This window comes from Triticum urartu, chromosome 7 (genome assembly GCF_003073215.2).
Source record: "Triticum urartu cultivar G1812 chromosome 7, Tu2.1, whole genome shotgun sequence".
In the NCBI taxonomy this organism is placed as follows: Eukaryota; Viridiplantae; Streptophyta; class Magnoliopsida; order Poales; family Poaceae; genus Triticum; species Triticum urartu.
Window position 1 is genome coordinate 645270883 of NC_053028.1, and position 21125 is coordinate 645292007.

General features: G+C 48.3%; 1 protein-coding gene across 1 annotated transcript; it reads right to left on the minus strand.

Annotated features, from left to right (window-relative positions):
• Positions 1-17282: 17282 nt before the first annotated feature.
• On the minus strand, positions 17283-19913 carry LOC125522170 (probable polyamine transporter At3g13620). Its single transcript, XM_048687248.1, has 2 exons — positions 18660-19913; positions 17283-18105 (listed from the first exon to the last, which is right to left on the minus strand). Exons 1-2 carry the CDS (start codon positions 19519-19521, stop codon positions 17522-17524), a joined length of 1446 nt encoding a protein of 481 aa, XP_048543205.1. The 5' UTR covers positions 19522-19913; the 3' UTR covers positions 17283-17521.
• Between the last annotated feature and the right edge of the window lie 1212 nt (positions 19914-21125).

Sequence of the window (21125 nt, forward strand, 5' to 3'; positions counted from 1 at the left end):
GCATGGCGAGTTGGTATGCTGGTATGGGCTGTCGTGCACCCATGGATGGAACTGGAAGGGTGCGTATGTGCGTGCGTGCGTGTTCACATGTGCACACAGAAAGACAGACAGAGAGGGATGTAGGGGTTTGGTTTATGGCATCTCTGATGGTCTGTGTAGTTCGTACAGAATTATTCTTGTCAAGAACTAACAACCTATCGAAATGGATATTCAATTCAGTGCCCAAGCTCATTTGCATTCAGTAAACAGTAAAAAAAAGCATAGTAGACAAATTTTTAAAAAAGACTGAATTTGCTTTTATGCAAGATGTTTCGGTGCGCCAGGTGTGTACAAATTTTTGTGCCTAAATGACATTCAAGGAGCTCGTGAAAAAGAAGACAAAATGAGCTACGAACGGTATTGTTTTCAAAAAGTTTTTCATAGGCCCTGAATTTGTCTTTTTTGTTGAGAGCTACTGAAATGTTCAAACTCCACGAAATTTGGTACGGACTTCACGCACATGAGCATCTTGTATCACAAAAAAGATCAGAAGTTTTGATTTTTTTGTTCACTATTTTTAATGATTCTACTATTCACATGCGGGTGCGAATGCACTCGAGAGCCAAATATCGAGATGGTTAGTTTCCTTGTGGATGAACCAACCCATCAGGTTTCAAGTACTACTATGCGATCATCTGCATTTGTATTGTGTTGAAAAAACTACAACTTATCATGCAAATACTTCAGTAGAGTGTGATTAAATTGTTCAATAAAATTGAGAGAACATCTTTTTAAAAGAAAAAAGGATGATAACATTACTCAACCTCTAATGCACACTGACATATATTATTTATTACTAATAATAATGCCTAGCATCGGAGCCGAACACTAGAGTTAGAGAAAATCTATGGATATCCACTTCGGACCTGGCCACACTGAATCACCTTCAAAAGTTCTATAAACCCTATTATTCTGGATCATATTCCACTGTTGAGCGACATGTGAAGTGACAAGGGGTGCAAGCTCTAAGACTTAGAGGGGATCGTCGCTCCAATTCAAGTAAAATTTGGAGCTATAATCCCTAGAGCTGAACTTTGAAACAACACCATCAACTAAGAAATATCGTGTGGACGTCGACACTATCTGATCTAGCCAGATTAGACATCATGGGTTTTCACATAGAGAGAGTGCAAACCTAATGTCAACCGCCAATGTCGCATCTACCTTCATATTGCTCCGCTCATGCGGAAGTAACCAAAGGAGAATTCGTGAAGAGAAGACGACATCGCATCGTTTACGGTTCACTGCCATATTGATAGTTGCCACGCGTGACACAACAACGTCTAGAATCTCCCACCACCCGGACTCCACATGCCTCTTATTGGTCCTAGACCAAGCCCTAGAGCGATCCACTAAGACGTTGCTCCCCGGCCTACAGAACCGCACTCCACATACCGGCATTGTGCCGCATCCCTAGCATTGCTACATCACTGGTCTAGGCAAGCGCATGCTAAATCCCACCAAGTCCCAGCGTACATCAGCCAAAGCCGGCTTATTGTAGTCGAATATAACCATGACCACCGCCCCTCAAAAAAAAAAAAACACTCGGGCACCTCGACCGACCGGAAAACCCCGCCGTCTTCTTCAACGGCAGCGCTTTAGAGGTAGGAGAGGGGCGGAGGCGATCTAGCCCCCCTGAGTTGGTAGACTTCCACCTTATATCATCATTCTAAAAAGATATACACTTGCTCTGATTTTGCATATTAAAGTTTTTGTGTCCAACTCACCTAAAAAAAAGTTCTTGTGCAAGGAGTACGTGTTGGTTTATGTGCAAAGGCGCAATTTCGATTCCCTCGTTCTGCTGTGCGCCACCCAAACCTACGTACGTACGTGCCCACAGCCATTTTCGCTACATAAAGCTATACTTGGAATATAGCAATATCTTTTGTCCGGATGAAGCTGGAAGGGAACGTGAGCTGGAGATATAAAGCATGCATGCAAACAAAGTGGAGTGGCGATTACCGAACTGGTAAAGCGGTCAGATACTTCTGCCTAAACAGTTCAGTTTCCAAGCTAGATAGCTCGATCAAGCCGTTGCATTGCACACCGTGTGCACGCGTTTTTTTAGTTTCAGTTCGACGAAAAGCAACTTTACAAAAAAGATTCCGCGTTCCACAGCAATCCATCTCGGTCCCGTCTCGCATCTAGTCTCTTCACGAATCATAAAGCAGATGGTCTATGATTGCTTGGCCAAAGAACAAATTAGCTGATGATGCTTACTTGGCCTGACAACAATATATAGTAGTAGTACTAAACTCTGGTGGCGGGTCAAATTAGAGCATCTACAGCCGGACCTTTTAAACCCGTCTCATACGTTCGGGCGGGTCACCCAGTCACTGCCCGGTCACGATTTTTTGACCTAGACGGGTCCCTCAAATGGCCCGCAAATGTCTGAGCTGACTGGCACCCCCATATCCAGCCCGAATATGGGACGCCCGGGCACGTCCGCCACGTCAAACCCGGCCCACGTTGGCCCGCCTGACCCTACATAAAATCTTCCTCATCCGTTCGCCGTACCAAACCCCAGCCACTTCACTCCCCTCCCCTTCACTCTCCTCCACCACCCAATCTTGTCTCCGACTCCTTCCGGTCGTCTCTGGCATGGCGGGCAGCGGATCCGAGTCCTTCACCTACAGATCCATCGACCCCGAGCTCATCCCATGTGGCCTTGAGGAGGAGATGGTCGTCCGGCTTGCGCTCCGCTGAGCCCGGGAGGAGGCCCGTGGACGGTTGCGCTCTGACTCCATTCGTCGGAAATCCATTGCGTCCGCCCAAATGACGCATGGATCCGGCACTAGGCTGGCCGTAGATGCCTCGCCAAAGACCGTGGGGTCCGTCTAGCGCCCGAATGCGCTGGCGGAGGTGCAACCCCTTCGGGGACGCGCCGATATTTAGGACGCATCATCGTCCCACGAGGCCATGGCACGGCGTGTAAGACACCGGGCGCGGGAGGCGACGACATCCCTCGCGGCGGTGGACGTCGGCAAGGCGGAGTCGCATTCTCTCGCGCCCTGTATGGCCCATCAGTCCGGGCGCCGCAACCGCATCGCGATGGACGTCGGCAGCTCGTCTCCGGACTGATCTGTCATCGATTTGACGTCTACCGGCACCGTTCGGGTTCCAGTCTCCGGCGAGAAAGAGTAGGGTATGGGATACGGCGGGGCCTTGAGTCCCGTGAGCCAACTCGTGTCCCATGCCCTATCCTACCTTGCCGGCGACCGGACCAACACTCTGAGGAGCGCACCCGGCCGCCGGACACGACCAGGGCAGAGTCGGGCGAGCGGGGAGCGGAACCGGCGAGCTCCGCTTAGATTAGGTTTCACGTTGCATGTAATAATATGAATGTGAGATTTTTAATTTGAGGTATTCGAACATGGAATGCGTTTTTTTAAGGGGGCAGATTTGTCAAGTCCGGGCTGTAGATACTCTTAGTTAACTCTCTTCCGTACACATTCGAAAAGAATGTCTTTAACTCTTGTTCTAGCAACCGCACGTACGCGTCGATAGAGGCCGGCCATGAGATTAAAAAGTGACAAAACAAAGGTGATTGTGATTTCAAATCAAACACGTGCTAAACCATACGAAGTGGGGCGGCACAAATGCGAGCAGATAAACCCAACGTGCGGATCAAAAGGCCTACGTCAACGTCGGGCAAATACGTATTTTCTATTCCCGGTGCACGTTCCGGGTGAAATACGTATCTTCCAAACGAAGACTGGTCGGGCGAGCTAGGCTAAGCTACCACCAGGCACGGCCAAACCTAGACAGGCTTCGAAAAGGCAAAGTCGTACGTGTAGTCCCGTCGAATCACATACGGACATACCCATCGAGCCTGACTTATCGCGCGCGCACAGTGCATGTGCGTATTTACATAGGCGTGCAGCTGTGTTTTTTTTAAACATCAATATAGACACAAGCACTTATATACACGTGCATACATTTAATTTTAGTGGGCTGAGAATACCACAGACCCTCTAACCATCCACCCACAGATTGGTTCGCGACGTGCAACTGTGTTACGAGGATAAAACCACGTGTTTTTATTAGGTGAAAACGCATTTACTATGAGTTTCGTGGACGGGTGGGGCACCTACACACTGTATGCTACTAGCATCTCTGATCAAGCTGGCGGACACGTTCGGCGGCCCCGGGTCCCGACACATGGCCTGCGCACTGCACATGCATGCTTTCTTGACCGTCCCGTCCGGCCGTCCCATCCGACTGTGATCGATCGGACGGCGTACGTGGACCCTCGCCGACGACACATGCGGCCGGCGGCGCACAGTGCGCACGTTGTACGCATCCGTCGCCGGGGCGGCCGGCCGGCCGATCACGATCGCCCCCTGTGTGGAGCTGGAGCGAGCGAGTGATGAGTGACGCGGGCCGCGGCCAAGTTGTCGGCTGGTTTCTTCCGGCGGCAGGCTCGGGACAGGGAGATCGATTATATTCCCAGGTTTTGTAACGCACTGTGCGCGCATCATCGGAGCCAGCAGCACGCACAGTACGTGGGGCGCCCCACGCATGATGCCGCATCAACCTCGTCGCTGGCGCTCCGATGGCCAGGTTTCCGGCGGGTTCTTCCGGCACGAGAGCTGTAGCCGGCCGGATCGATCGGGGAAAGGGACGCGCGTAGTCGACGCGGGCGATATGATTGATGACATGTTAGCCAGCCCGTGGCCTGTGTGGCTGGGCGGCCAGGCAGGCCGGGTTTGGCCGGGGGCGCGGCTCGCGCGTGCATGGACGCAACGGGCTACCATGCCAGAGTTTGTCAGGCGCTGAGCTCACGATCGCGTCGCGCGGGAGGCGGTTTGGATGGAGGGCATCATGGGCACGCACGCACGGGGGTTCTCGGCAGGCCGAGGACGCGCACTCACACGGCATGCATGCGGCCAAACCGACCGGCGACGTGGGCGCCGGCCCGGAACGCGCGCGCGCGGCATCATTGCCCCCCGCGCGCCGGTTCGATGCCTTCCTCTTTCGCCCCAGGGGCGGGTTATCGGGGCAGACATCTTTTGGGCGTTGGGCGAGCGCGTGGTCGTGGTCGTGCATGGGACATGGATGGTGGATGGAACGGAACACTGCTGCTAGAGAAGACGAATCTGCTAGCTCTCTCGTCAGCGGGATGATGATGGAGAAGACCGTGAAATGGAACCGCTCCGTGCCCGGGATTAAGACGCTTGTGAGTGTTTGAAACTGAAAAGTGAAAACAAACGGATAGGGGAAGAGGAAAAGTGGAAACTGGTAACGGCGAAGAACTGGCATGCAGTGCAGCCGCCGTCGCGGCGTCACTGCGACGACCAGGAATTTCAAGATGGCGGTTGTTTGTGCGTTGGGCTGAAAAGTAGTCTTGGCCTTGGGGCTCTTCTTCTTACTTGGCGCCGCCTTTGTGTTTCCTGCTAGCATCTTGCAACGGCTTTGTCACGAGTGGAGCACACAGCCGCCGTAACACCCAGTCGCGGATGCACTTTTGCCCACTTTGACCAAATCAATGCAGGCAACAAAGCTCCTCCCCGTGGAAAAATCAGTTTCTCCAGTTGCTATTCGCTCGGCCTGCTTTTCTGTCCATGTCTTTAGTTTTGCCAAGTCTAGCCCACTGAGACTTCGTATTATGTCTCGGTCGGTGTTATATTTCTTTGATCTTGCATGGGGATTCATACAAAAGAATTCAATTTTTTCTTTTTTCTTTTTATATATTTAACACTTGATTGAGACTTTTTTTTTTGACGGGAACACTTGACTGAGACTTGGTTATGTCTCAGTCGGAGATCTAGCCATACCTTTTCTTTTTCTCTCCAAAATTATTGAACTCGTTGAGCCCGGAAACTGCTAACGGAGCTTGTTTAGCCCAACATTTGAAAACTTCAAAAATCAATTTTTAGTTAAAAAAAACTGAAAACAAATACACGCATACCTGTGGATGTATACTACTACCGGTCGTTTTTGCAGTACTTGCTGCAAAGTTTCATGGCGAAATGCATTTTTTGTGAGCTACACAAAAAAATAAAAAATGATGTATTTATCGGTCCTCTTTTTTTTTTCTCTGCAACTTTTTTTTGTAGTTTACCATGGGACAAATAAAAGCCTACCCTCCCTGAATCAAACTGCTCAAGAGTTTTGCTCCCATCAAACTCCAGTTTGCCGCCTCCATTATGTTAGAGGTTGCTATCTCGCTCCGATGGCTGTTAAGGATCAAGGAAGGCTGGTGCAGGTTTCTGAAAGAAAAAGGTTCAGAGAATCCAAATGATGTGAGGTTAATCCTGGGATGTGGGGACTAGCTAGCCAGGCAGAAGCATCCAATCAGTCGCCCATTAGACTCTGAGCTGGCCGTCAGGACAGGGCAGTTTTGGCAGTGGACGTATTAGAGTATGATTTTTGGCGCTGTCAGCAGTATATTTTCACACCGGAAGAACTTGCCACTTGCCAGGTAAACGTTCCCCATCCGCCAATGGCTGGCTGGTCACCTCACGGACGATGAGAAAAATCATCATCGACCTGCAGAAATATGTAAACGTTTTTGACAAACGGGGCAGCAGATCAGAGTCAATGCAGGTAGGTGCGTACGTGCGTGTGAACTTACAACTGTGCATGATAGGCGAATCAAGCAGCGTAATTGGGAAGGCTCATCCACAGATTAGCAGTCGGCACTGTGGTCTAGTTTATACTTAATCTGGGAGAATACTTTCTCCCTTTCTGACCGCAGGACGCAAATTTCCATTTGGAGCCTGGATGGATCATTACCCCGGCCGGTCAAATGATGCCAACATCACAGTCGGAATAAGATGCCCCATAATCAACAATCTCATCTGCTCTTTCTATTCCTAGCTAGCTAGTAGTAGAAGAATACAAGACGCATACATACATCTTAATTTCCCATCACCAACAGGGAACGCACGAGCAAGAATTCAGACAGATCAACAGAACGCTGCCTGACTTAATAACAGTTAAACAATGCCGCCAGAGCTCCTCGCTTGGCGGCGAAACTATTAAATCCTGAAGCTCTGCATTGCTAGAGGCCAGGATTGATCCTTGGAGATTTTCCAAGATCGGCTGATGGACGTTGCTGGAATAGTATACTGAGATTTTTCTGAATGATTAGAGTGTAGCACCAGTAACATGACATGACAATCAGTTCCCCATCTGAAAGTCCACTGTGAGCTGAAGGGGACCCTCAAATAGTTTTTGTCATCTAAAATAACCATAGATACATCGCTCTCTTGTGTTGTGTCTAGCAGTGTGGGTTTGGCGAGCCTTGATCCAGCAATGGCGTTTTTGATACTGCTAGTCTACTCTGATTATCTGGCAGCAGTGTTACTGACAGCGACCGTTACCTACGCGGGAGACCGGCTCCACGGTGTGCGTACGTATGAGTTGTTTCACAAAGACAGAGACCCTGAATTTCTGTAGCTCCATCTCAGACTTTGCAATTGAGAGGACACGATCGATCCCGAAAGAATTCTTCAGAGGTACGTACGTAGTATATTGACCTGTGAACAGTGATCGGAGTAATATACGTATGAGGGAAAGAGGAGAGGACACACACTGCAGCAGAAACCTGAAGCTGCCCGGAAGAAGCAGGGCACTGTGTGTCTGATTGCCAGCTCTGCCTACCCTACCAGGCTACCACAGCACCGGATTTCTTCAGATCACATCATATATGTCATAGATGTGCGTGCATAGTTAATGTGGCACTCGTGCGCCGATGAAAACAAGGCATTGATTGGTGGAAAGCAGGTTGCAGGTAACCTAATCTTGTGGTGATGTGAGAGGTCATATCTCCCTCTTGTTTCTCTGAAGCAGGATTATTTTTGGCGCATGTTGAGGTCATCTCGCCTGCGAGCTGAATTCGTCAGGCAAACAGCTCAAAAATCCCACTAGTCCACCATCACCATGGCCGGATTTCTCGCGACCGGCTAGGTTTCTAGGCTAGGTCCTGGTATGATTGGAAGACTTTATGCACCCGTGCAACGATATAAAAAGATATAATCAGGCAGCAGTCACAACCATTTGCAGCCCTATCACCTATGTGTGAAAACTGAAAAGTTATTGGTGCTAGGTACTTCGTTTGAACTGCTTTTGTTGGAATTGCTGACCCGATCGCTCCGAGAAAAATACACCGCCAATGGACATCACCATGATCTGAAGTGCCGAAGATTACTGTACAACTATTTGATTGAGCCCTATCACCTGTAAAACTATTTGAAGTACCGAAGATTACTGTCAGTGGACATCACCATGATCTGAATAAGCTTTTGTGCAAAGAAGCCCTAGCTAGCAAATAGCAACTCGATTGAAGACAGTGCATATGATACTGTAAGTGACTAAGAGATGTGACGACTATGTTTGGCAAGTGTTAAGAAAACAGCCCCCTCTTTCCCTACCATGATTGTTGTTTCTACCTTCAATCATTGGTGGTTCATTCCTTCCTTGTGTCCGGAGAAACAAAACACAAATCATTGGTGCCTTGTGAGACGGTGACGCAGGCTCTGCTCCGGTGCTCCCTGCCGAGCTCGCATGCATCATGTCGAGCGAGGATTCAGAGATCAGAGCCTGGCGCACGCAAAATGTACTCCTGTGTGAATGCTTCTGCTGAAGCCTGAAAGTCTGAAGATGGATCACGCATCAGTGGAGAGAAAACATCGCATGAATCAACGTTGGCGCGCGCGACAGCTGGCCGGCGGGAGATCGTTGCGTTGCGTCGGGCTCGCTGATGAAAGGCCCCCCTGCGATGAGCAGCCGGAGGCGTGTCCATTTTATGGCGGTAGGGTTCTACTGGCTTGTAGGGGTGGGTGACCTGCGGGGAATTGACTGCCGTGGGGGTGGCAAGGTGTCGAAGCGATGTGGGGTTAGTTTTTTTTTTCCGAACCATACAAGAGGACTGCATATATTATATTAAAGAGAGAGGGAGAAATACACGACCAACGTTCTTCAGAGTTACAACAAGAACAACCTAAACTACCGCAAACAAAAGGACCCAAATCCCTGACCATCAAAACTGTCTACAAAAACCGCAAACCAAAGGAAACAAATGTAATACAAAACGACCTACACTTGCTTATGCCCATTGCACCACGTCAATCTTAATTTGATTGATGATCCCTTGAAGTGGTGTGTGCGAATTTTCAAAAATACATCATTTATTTTCCTTCATATACTCCATATAATTAGTGGTACCATAATGTTCAAGGAATTCCTTCTGGGTTCATGGCAGAAGTGCAGAACTATCTGTAGTTCTTTTTTACCATGTGCATGTTTACTTTATTCTTTTTGCATTTCTCTGTCTATCGGGTGTAATTATTCGTGTTTATACCGTCATTTTTAGAAGAAGGAAAACCCTTGAGTTCATTACAAGCAATTTGTTCGGAGATGTTTCTTGTTCAGTATTTGTCTAGAAATGTTAAAAGAGAAGTGGGGAAGGATCGGTAAATTATTTAACTCTAAAAAGCCGACGAATACATATGAGCGAGCATAAGCAACGGCGGAGCTATGTGTATCTTTGAGGGGGCTATGGCCCCCAGCCTTCACGTAATCACTGAAGAAAAAAAAATAGGATCTTAAATACAAGAAAGTATAGTAATTAGCCCCCCCCCTCAAAGCATTCATATTTTCTCTTTAGCCCCCCTGACTTATTCGTCTAGCTCCGCCACTGAGCATAGGGTTAGAGAGATTTGGCAAGGAAAGAATTAGTCATGTAGATCGACTTACTAAATCTCAGTCGACCTACTATGTACAGTTATTAGTGTGGTAGTAATAGCAAGTTAGCAACTCTAGCGGAGAAGACAACAGCCCCACAACTGCCTAATAACCTTCAATATTGAGGCGAAGTATTAAAAGGCCATTTATGACCTCCTAGCTGTCTCCATGGCCATGTTTTTTAATAGGAGCTTCATTTATGACCTCCTAGCCTCGATATTTGAAAGAAGGGAGAGATAAATTGGATTGCGCTGCATCCATTCCCAAACGTGGCGGCTGGGACCCCTATCTGTTGTGCCCAGAGGCCCCAGACTCGAGCACCACCATCGAAATCGAGTGTTCGCCTCTGAAAAATCTTGCTGAAATCGAGTCAACGACGCCGAAATTGAGCACCCCAACATTTCCAGTGTCGGGTCGGCAAAGGATCCATGCCGAGACCAGCCCCTCCTCCTCTACTCACACGGGAGGCACTTGGACACCTCACCGAGCCCTTCCTTCACTTCTTTGGCCTATAGGTCTGCACACATCGGCGGACAGGGAGAGGCACAAGAGTCAATGACAAGCGGGCTTCACATGTAAGAAAATTTTGGAGGTTGTCTTTTTGACGAATCCGAGTTTGCGGCCCGGACTACTTCAACTTGTCGGGACCATCCCTGCGGCCGATTCGCCCGTCCGTACTGGTTTACAAAGCTACGGCCGACTCTCCCGTCCGCACCGGCTTACAATGCCGCGGCCGACTTATCTGTCCGAGCCGCCTCTGATGCTGCGGTCGTCTTTGTCGTCCGTCTCTCGCGGTCTGGTCTACATCAACATACCGGGCCGCACCTGTCTGCATGAGCTTTTTATTGAGTATGAGCAAGTCATAGCTTGGGTAGTCTGGTTTTCTTTCAATAAAATGAAGGCAAATTATCATATACTATCAACCGTCGTCTGCATTGGGTGGTTCAATGGGCAGGCGCACAAGTCGTCGCCACTACAGTTTGGTTAACTTCAAATCGCTAGTTGGAAGGAACCATCACTACTAGAAATCCCCATATTTCCGACGGTGAAATCTGATAGCCGACGGGCCGTCGTCCATTAAAGTAATAGCCGACGGTGATGGTAATGCCCGACGGTTTTTCTCAACTCACATGTATGTGTGCTAATAACCGACGGTGTACTGCATGTACCGATGGGGAAAACCCAACTCTCGAATATCCAATTTAATGCCCGACAGTTCATTGTTATATCCGACGGTTATGGCTATATCCACGGGGATTGCACGGAATACCCGACGGTAAAATTTAATAAGCGAAGGTCAAAAGAGAACTCTCGGTTAATCCGAAGGGAACACTCAGAGCGCGACACGTGGCGGGCGGCTGAGAGCGCGCCAAGTAACGCTGATCATTGTAATGCTCCCAAAGGAGCGCTCGTTAACTACTTGCTCCCCGCTTTTCCTTTGATTAGTGATTTCATTTTTCTATTTAACGCATTCAGCGTCAAGTAGCCGATTGTTCGCACAAACCCAATCAAGCTAGCGATCGAACTGGGACGGCCCATATAGAAGCTGTGAGTACATAGCATCCAATTTTGGAGACATTCTGGAAGGTTCCCGCCCTGGTTTAATCGGTTTTGGGAACATTCTAAAAGGTTTATGAACCGGTTTCTACTTGTTTTTTGGTTTCTTATGGTTTCTTATTATTTGGTTTTATCTTTTTCTTTTTTCCTTTTCTTTTTTGTTCCTTTTAATTTGTTTACCTTTTTGTTCAAATTTTTGAAAACTTTTAGAAAAAAATGGGAATTTCAATAACTAATTCTATATAAACAACTGTGTGCAATTTTTTTAAAAAAAATCATGTTTCCAATTTTTGTTTGGAAGACTAAAATTTGTTCGCAAATTTTTTAAAATGTTCGTGTTTTAAAATATTATTCGGAAGTTTCAATAAATATTCTTGTTTAAGTAATTGTTGTCAATTTAAAATATGGTCATATTTTCAAATTTATTCTATAGTTTCAAAGAAAAAGAGATCATGTTTGCAAAAAGTATCCACATTCCCAATTTTTGTTATTTTCAAAAAAGTTCCATCTTGAAAAATGTTCTTCTTTTGAAATTTTGCTCCAGAGTTTCATAAAATGTCCATGTTCCATTTTTGCGGGAATTTCAAAAAATGTTCCCGGTTTATTATAAAAATTCTTGTTTTTAAAAGATCTAGAGTTTCAGAAAAACAATGTGTCGAAAATGTTTAATTTTTTAGAAAATTTGTTCATAATTTTGAAAAGTGTTTGTTTTTTGTAAAACATTTTGGGTTTTTTAAAGAAAAATGTTTTTGCGTTTGAAATTTCAAAAATATTCGGATGTCGCGAGTTTTGGTTCTTATGGATTTCGCTCAGTACTATATCCACGAACACACACTAGCACAACTGGTAATAGCACATCTTCACAGATAGGAGCTCCCGCAAGAAATAGTCGTGCCCCTATTTTTGCGCGGGGACTATTTGTCGCTTTAAGCGAGGCGAGAAGGAAACTCTCGCTAAAGGTTTCTCTCTACCTGTGTCGTATTGGGTCTGCCAGCTGGCACGCGTAGGGATTAAAAATACAAGAGAGAAAAATGGGATAACAGAAGAAAAAACAAAAAATAGGCCGCGCCCGCCCCGCGGCTAGGCCGTCCCATCTGGTGCTCCCCCGACGCGAGGGTTTGCCATCGTCTCACGTAACGTGAGGCGTAGGCGCCCCCCATTTTTGGGAGTCTCTATATGACGCATTTTGCGTCAGGCCCGAGCAAACGGGACAGCCCATTAGCACGTGCTTAGTTGTTTCGTGTTTTTTTATGCACATAATCTAGCGGTTAAGTGACAATGTAGTGAACTTGTAGCACATTGTTTTTTTTTGTAGGTGGGGGGGAGGGGAGTGATTCAAAATAGTTTCTTGAAGAACGGGAAACATTTTGAAAACTGTGAATAATGTTTTGAAACATGGACATCTCTCCTATCTAAATCTAAGCTAATCTAAATCCAAATCCAAATCTAAATTTGATCTAATCTAAATCTTAATCAAAATATCTATATCTATTATATAGACTGCTCCTACTTAAAATAATGTAAGGTTCCATAATTCACTTTGTTTGCATCCAAAGTCTCACTCACCATCTTTTTTTCTCTGTTTTTTCATGCCTTCTAGATTTCAGCAAACCAATCGTTGGTAACCCATTAAGCCAGATCTTGTCTACAATATACAGAAATAAATTTATGATTCATAAATAAATTGTTTCTTATGATAAAACCTGATATATGTCAGACATTTTTGGTAACTCAATAAATGGCAATAAATTGTTTTTCCGTAGACAAATAAATATCAATCGAACGGGGTTATAAAGCAAAAACAATTAGGGGCACATACCTATTTTGCCGGTTTAATAAATGACCAAAATATAACCAAATCATCATTTTATTTTGTCTATTTGCTTTGCATCAAGATTTATCCCGTATGATCTTCTCATTGTGCTAAAAAATATTTGGTTCCCGTGGCAACGCAGGGGCGCATACGTAGTACTCCCTCCATTTACTTATACAAGGCCACTATGGAATATACGTTTTGCATCAATACAATCCACCAACACTAATCGACGAAAGAATTAATGACATTTCATCGTACTAGTAACCTGCTTAATACTTGCATGCATGTAGTCATATAACACTAGCTACTTCCACCACTCAGTTTCCTTACATATTTGTTGCGTATTAATGATCTCAGTAAACAAAAAGAAAAACTGGCTTATAAAGTGTACATTAAATTTTACGTTAGTACCTGTAATTTAAGTTTGTGGCTTTCTATATAAAAATGAAGAAAGTATTATCACATAGGAAAACCCTTCGCTCCTCAGTGAAGAGGATCTCACGGAACATCGTAGTTCTCTTCGGAAGCTTAGTAGAGGGGCTTGACAATTTCATGCCACTATTTGGAAAAGGTTTCTTTGTAGCTCTTAGGGCATCTTCAACAGCGACCCGCAAATTTCCCCCGCATCTGTCCGCGGACAGAATGGAGCAGTCCACGGACACAAATGCGGGAGACCGTCATCCAACGCTGCTCGCATACATCCGGTCAACAATTCAAACTAACTAGACGAAATTCGTTCAAATACGGCCGAGTTTCGTATAAACATGACAGATTTCATACAAGCCAGGTGCAAACATTTATATTTTGGACATATTTTAACTAAAAAGGTAAAATTATGTGCACGTACAGTCACGCGGAGCTCCACTCCCACGATACGGATATACTACACCAGTCTTCGACCGGTCGCGGCAGATCCCTTTGTCTTTCTCATGTCCGGTAGCCAGCTCATCGGACCGCCGGGAACCCTGGAGGTATATGTTTCAACGCAAAGGGTCGCACACTTCCCCACCGCTCATCGAAGTGGAACCGCCGGTTGATGCTTCGCCGGAGGGGAAGGGGGCGCCTTCGCTTTCGTGGAGCCCAAGCGGGGGTCGAGGATGGTCTGCGCTGAAGAATCGGGTAAGTCACCGGCTGTGCTAGCCGGTGACGTGGCGGCGGTGGCCTTCTTGGGACCCATGCGGTGCGGACTCCCATGTTCTACTTTCCCTCGATGTTGGCGGTGGACGCGGACGCACTGGCCACTAACTCATCGATCTCCGTACAGTCGGCTTCTTTCTTTGCCGGCAGGGCACGATTACATGCGCGTTGACAACGAATGATGCGATTGCAGGCACAGGGAGGCATGGTATGACGCGGCGTCATCCACGACAGTGACGATGCTCGTGCCGCTGTGCTTCCCTTCGTACCGGCTTGGAGCAACTCGTCACTCCTCTGCGAGCTGGCTTGGAGCGGTGACTTGCTGAACCACACGCCGGCTTCGGGTGGCAACTTGCTCTATTGGGCTAGGCAAGGGAGGTGGAGCAGCGAGCTTCCTCGCTCGTATCCAGCCGGCTCGATTGGCCACCCATCCAGTTTTTATGACGGAGAACTGCTCTTCCTGCTCGTCGGATGCTATCAAAAGGGTGGAGAAAATGATGAAAGAGGAGATGGGGAGCAGCGGAGTGGTGCGTTTCTTGCCAGGCGCCTGGCCTCATTTAAAAAGACGGTGGTGAAGGAAATATGCCCTAGAGGCAATAATAAAGTTATTATTTATTTCCTTATTTCATGATGAATGTTTATTATTCATGCTAGAATTGTATTAACCGGAAACATAATACATGTGTGAATACATAGACAACCAGAGTGTCACTAGTATGCCTCTACTTGACTAGCTCGTTAATCAAAGATGGTTATGTTTCCTAACCATGAACAAAGTGTTGTTATTTGATTAACGAGGTCACATCATTAGTTGAATGATCTGATTGACATGACCCATTCCATTAGCTTAGCACCCGATCGTTTAGTATGTTGCTATTGCTTTCTTCATGACTTATACATGTTCCTATGACTATGAGATTATGCAACTCCCGTTTGCCGGAGGAACACTTTGGGTGCTACCAAACGTCACAACGTAACTGGGTGATTATAAAGGAGCATTACAGGTGTCTCCAAAGGTAGATGTTGGGTTGGCGTATTTCGAGATTAGGATTTGTCACTCCGATTGTCGGAGAGGTATCTCTGGGCCCTCTCGGTAATGCACATCACTTAAAGCCTTGCAAGCATTGCAACTAAATGAGTTAGTTGCGGGATGATGTATTACAGAACGAGTAAAGAGACTTGCCGGCAACGAGATTGAACTAGGTATGGGATACCGACGATCGAATCTCGGGCAAGTAACATACCGATGACAAAGGGAACAACGTATGTTGTTATGCGGTCTGACCGATAAAGATCTTCGTAGAATATGTAGGAGCCAATATGGGCATCCAGGTCCCGCTATTGGTTATTGACTGGAGACATGTCTCGGTCATGTCTACATTGTTCTCGAACCCGTAGGGTCCGCACGCTTAAGGTTACGATGACAGTTATATTATGAGTTTATGTATTTTGATGTACCGAATGTTGTTCGGAGTCCGAGATGAGATCACGGACATGACGAGGAACTTCGGAATGGTCCGGAGATAAAGTTTGACATATATGATAATAGTGTTTGGTCACCGGAAGGGTTCCGGAAATCACCGGAAGGGGTTCCGGATGTTTCCCGAAATGTTTGGGTAGGAGAACACTTTATTTGGGCCAAAGGGGAAAGCCCACAAGGTTTTTGGAAAGCGCAAAAGGAAGTTTTGTGGAGTCCAGGGGCCAGACGCCAGGGTCCCTGGCGTCTGGGTCCAGACGCCGGGATCCCTGGCGTCTGGCCCTGGAGTCCGAGAAGGACTCTTGCCTATCGGGTGAAACCGACTTTGTGGAGACTTTTACTCCAAGTTTCGACCCCAGGGCTCAAGATATAAATAGAGGGGCAGGGCTAGCACCAAAGACAGATCAAGAAACATAAGTTGATCCACGTGATCTATTCCTTAGCTGTGTGCGGTGCCCCCTGCCACCATAGTCCTCGATAATACTGTAGCGGAGTTTAGGCGAAGCCCTGCTGCTGTAGTGCATCAAGATCGTCACCACGCCGTCGTGCTGACGGAACTCTTCCCCGACACTTTGCTGAATCGGAGTCCGGGGATCGTCATCGAGCTGAACGTGTGCTCGAACTCGGAGGTGCCGTAGTTTCGGTGCTTGATCGGTTGGATCGCGAAGACGTACGACTACTTCCTCTACGTTGTGTCAACGCTTCCGCAGTCGGTCTGCGTGGGTACGTAGACAACACTCTCCCCTCTCGTTGCTAAGCATCACATGATCTTGCGTGTGCGTAGGAAATTTTTTGAAATTACTACGAAACCCAACAGGTGGATGGGAGGAGCTTGCCCGACATTGCATTTAATGTCGGCTGCTCCTTAACGGGCATCTGGCCGGAGTAGATTTCTCAGCTTCCACGCGGGTTTAATGGAGGCGTTTGAATGCGGCGAGGAGTCATGTTCAGTTGAGCGTGCAGCAGACAGTGCCCTCGGCCGGCGCGCCGCTTCAATGGTAGAGGCAGTGAAAGGCCGCGTCCACCCTGAGCCGTCTTCAATGTGGAGCGACGCACTCTACATTGGCATGAATGCGGGCAGCTGACGCTCGGCGGGAAGCGCGCGCGGGAGTGAGGAGGGAGGTTTGGGTGGGCCATGGCGGTCAGAAGCGGGCGTGAGAGCGGTCCGGACTCCCGCAAAGCCCCCTCCTGTTTGTCTCCGGTTTGCGGAAGAAAGCGTGTCTGGATCGCACCGCAGACCGATACAGGATCGCGTTGGCTGGCTTTCGTGATCCAGACGAATGCAGATGGTTTGAGGATCGGCGTTGAAGATGCCTTTACATCCTAGAATCATGTTTGTATATGTTTCACCAAGTCATGATCTAACTGGGTGTCATAGAAGATTTATGAATTGTAAAGTTCTTTTTATGGTTTCATAAAGTATGGAGCATGTGTATAAGGAAGCTACCATCGACCGTCATTCAGTCTAAAATATACAGTCCAAACAAAGCATAACCAAGCAATGCTTCTCTCCTACCACACAAAACCTCTTAGAAAAACATAACCAGCAAAAGGATAGCGCTCGACTCAACAACCCAGCAGCCCAAGAACTGAATAACCCATCAGATATTAGCCAGCAGACAGAGATCCACCAAGAGAAGAGAAAAGCAATGATATGTACTCATATGCTTCTAGTAAGCTATGAAAAATGCTATTTCGCTACGCTGCTGATGAAAGGAAAGGAGAGAAATGGTCGGCTTGCAATATGTCATGATTGCACCCACCAAATCAGTGTTGTTTTTGTGATACCAAGAGAATCACAACCCTCAAACACTGACATTTTCTCTCCCCTGATGACACTCATACATCAAACCCTCGCCGTCGATGGTGCCAAACTTGAGGAACCCTCTCACCTTACAAAACTTCATGAGGTAATACACCCCGAGGCCTGCTGCAGTGAACATAGCGCTGATGGCATACACCTTCCAACCAGCGATGGCCATGACGAAGACAAGGAACCCCGAGGGGACGAGGCAGAGGACAATGATGCCTGGGAGTCGCAGCGGTACGCGGTAGGGGCGCGACATCTCGGGCCGCTTGATCCGAAGCCAGACAAACGTGGCAAACTCGAGGAGCATGCCGAGGCTGTAGAGGAAGTTGGCAGCGGCCACGATGTTGTTGAAGCTGAAGAAGGACATGCCGAGGGTGATGAGGCTGGTGACCACGATGCTGACCCAGGGAGTGTTGAAGATCGGGGCACGTAGCGCGAACACACGGGGGAGGAGGCCTAGGTCCGCCATTCCAAGAAGCTGGAAAGCCGCGCTGCTTAGCGTCGCCGAGTAGAGGCCGATGGAGGAGAGCACCGCGCCCACCTCGATCCAGTACTTGAGCCAGTCGCCGGCGATCGTGCCTGCGTTGCAGTCACATTAGTCATGTCACAGATGGTTTGTGGCCAAGTGGCACTCTTGCCTTTTGCGAAGAAAACCCTTTTTATAGACAAAAAAAGTTAACTTTGTCTTGCATATCTTCGGTACTGTCACACTTCATACATGCCATAGGCCGAATGGTACTGAACATGCTACCAGAACACTTGCAATGTCTACAATTTCAGTTTAAGAACATAAAAATAATTTGGATGAACATATCTGTTACATGAACTTGCAGTTGCAGAGTATGTGTGCACAACACGGAACAATATCCTACGATTCTTTATGCCAAAAGGGAACGAATCATTTGCAATCCCAACAACACTAAAGAACTGTTACCAAATCCATCCATATGGTGTAGTACTACTAATGATCATGGAAATACGCATTAATACGGAGAGAACAATGATCAATAGCTGTAGTGGATCGACAGAAATGTAACCGCTGGCAACGTGATGTTGCAACTTGCAAGCAACAAGGTTGTAAAGCAATGCGTTTGCGTCGATTTAATAATCAAAGTAATGAGTGAAATAATTACCTGCGGCGTCGGCGAAGAAGCCGTTCCCCCACTGCTCCGGCGGCGCGTCGACGGCGCCGGTGGCCGCCATGAGCGGCAGCAGGTAGCCGAGGGACGTCATGGCCACGGACGACATGAGCGCCGTCGGGAACGTCCTGCCGGGATTCTCCACCTCGCCGGCCATCGTGCTGACGCTGTCCCAGTAGTTGAGGTTCCAGAAGAGCGTGTTGAAGAAGAGCTTCCAGTCCTTGTCCCCGGCGGTGGCCGCCCACCTGTGCGGCCGGATCTTGGGCAGCGCGATGCCGGACATGAGCACGAACGGCGACAGCGAGGCGACCCCCAGCGCCACGGCGGACCACCCCACGACGCTGAGGCCGGTGTAGTTGAGCACGGAGAGCGCGACGTTGAAGGTGACGATGGTGGCCACCCGCGCGCCGCCGTCGGCCACGGCGGGCACGACGCGGGCGAGGTAGTCGGCGCAGAGCGCCGGGAAGGCGGCGCCGTTGATGGCCCCCGAGACGTACTTCCAGGTGCCCATGAGGGAGCCCGAGACGGGGCCGAAGGCGCGGTCGGCCCAGACCACGAAGCCGCCGTTCCCGGGCATCGCGGTGGAGAGCTCGGCCGTGACGAGCGACTCCGGGATGGCCCAGATGAAGGGGAAGATGAGGAAGCCGAGCAGCGCGAAGAGGGGCCCCGCCGACTGCACCGCCGGCTCGGCGCCGTAGGGCCCGCCGGCGACCTCGAAGAAGATGAGGAAGATGAGCGGGACCAGCGACAGCTTGTTCTTGCCGCCCTTCCTGCCATGGCCGGCCGCTCCGCCGCCGTCATCGGCCGGCGCCGCCAGCGCCTTGTCGCCGTCGAGGTTCTTGATTTCCCCGGTCATCCCCGGAGCGGGAGCGGGAGGCGGGATAGGAATGGGAATCTGTAACCGACCCTGGATTCGTGCTCCGCGGAGTCTGGGGAGGGGGTTGGTCTGGGCCTCGCGCAGCCATTGGGGACCGAGTTTATATGACAGCGATCCTCTCCGGGCATAACTGCTTTAGCAGGGCCGCGCGGTTGGTGCAGCGACAAGGCGCTCAGGACTGATCACACACGCGCACGCACGGCCGACGAACACCGGAACGAGACCCATGGATTCCATGACGAGAGAATTCGATATGCGATTTGGAGACGGGGCAGCACAACGAATTCTATGCGTGATGTGATGTGATCCGATACTCTGCTCTGCCCTTGCCCAGTTGGCTCCGAATGAGTCCAAGTTGCGGAACTGATTCGGGCGGGCGGGGATTGGGCCCGCTCTCTACTCCCCTGCCGACCGCGCATCTTGGAGCATGTGGAAATTTCAGTTCCGAATCCCGGTGACCACACGCTTTGGCTAGCTTCAAAGAGGCTCATGACATCTCCGTGTGGCAGAAAGAAACGTTCTCAATTAGAGTGCGATTTTGTAGCGTGTCACTCGTGAAGCATGGTAAGAGTCTGATCACCGGTGCCTTGGCACAAACAAACAAATTATTGTTGGAATTTTCATTACAGTGGGATTTTTTCAGGCTCGAGAATTCCTCTTTGCTGACTTTGACTGAAGAGTGGGATCGAGCCCCTAAAACGAGATTATGTTAAAAGATACTGAGCTCCTTCGAAATGGAGCTCTATTATTGATCGAGGCTGGAGGGGCGTGTGGGACCTGTTGACGCTTAAAGAGTGGCTTGATGAAGTCAAATTTATGATTGGATGTGGCCCTCTCCAAAACAATCAAAGTAAATATGAATATGGTCCAAATGGAGCCCAGATGCGAATGTTACGACAATTTCAGAGATGCACGTGTTGCCACTAGATTATGGCATCACAGAAAACGCAATTAAGATGGCTTTAAATGAAGAAGTGTTCAGTATAAAAATTCTTCGTCTTGTCGAGACGAATGATTTTTGTTTTTGAATCATCTCGATCCAAGGTCGTTTGCAAATTTTACAACCAAAATAGCCAGGCCTTATCAGGACCAAAAGTGATGCCCCGGCCCAGAGACATATTGAATGTGTGAGGTGAGGCGTGAGTGATTAGGACCTCAAAATGACCTGAGATGAAAAGGTGATCAACATGGAAGTTTTCGGCATCGTCGAAACGGACAACTTTGGTTTTTGGGTCATCTCCATCCGACTTCATACGCAACCTCCAAAGCGATGAAAACATTCGCCTGGTCCTAGACTTTGTTTGATATACGCGTCCGATGCATGGTGACAATGCATAAATCCGTCAGTACCCTCGGTAGAGTGGCGAATATGATCGAAAGGACCAGATCGAAGACCACACGAGGAAGTTACCCAGGTTCAGGCCTCCAGGAAGGAGTAACACCCTACATCCTGCTTTTGGTTTGTATTCATGGAGTACCTCGTGCGAAGGTTACAATGGCAATGAAGTATGAGACTACCGAGCGTATGGTTCTACGTATGTATATCATGAATGGCTACCCCTACCCCTCACCTTGTATAGATC

Excerpts from the sequence above, each read along its gene's own strand:
- LOC125522170 (XM_048687248.1), bottom strand. The coding sequence starts at position 19,521 with ATGACCGGGGAAATCAAGAACCTCGACGGCGACAAGGCGCTGGCGGCG. Across the intron at positions 18,106-18,659 it reads CTTCTTCGCCGACGCCGCAG|GCACGATCGCCGGCGACTGG; the intron begins GTAATTATTTCA and ends ACTGCAACGCAG.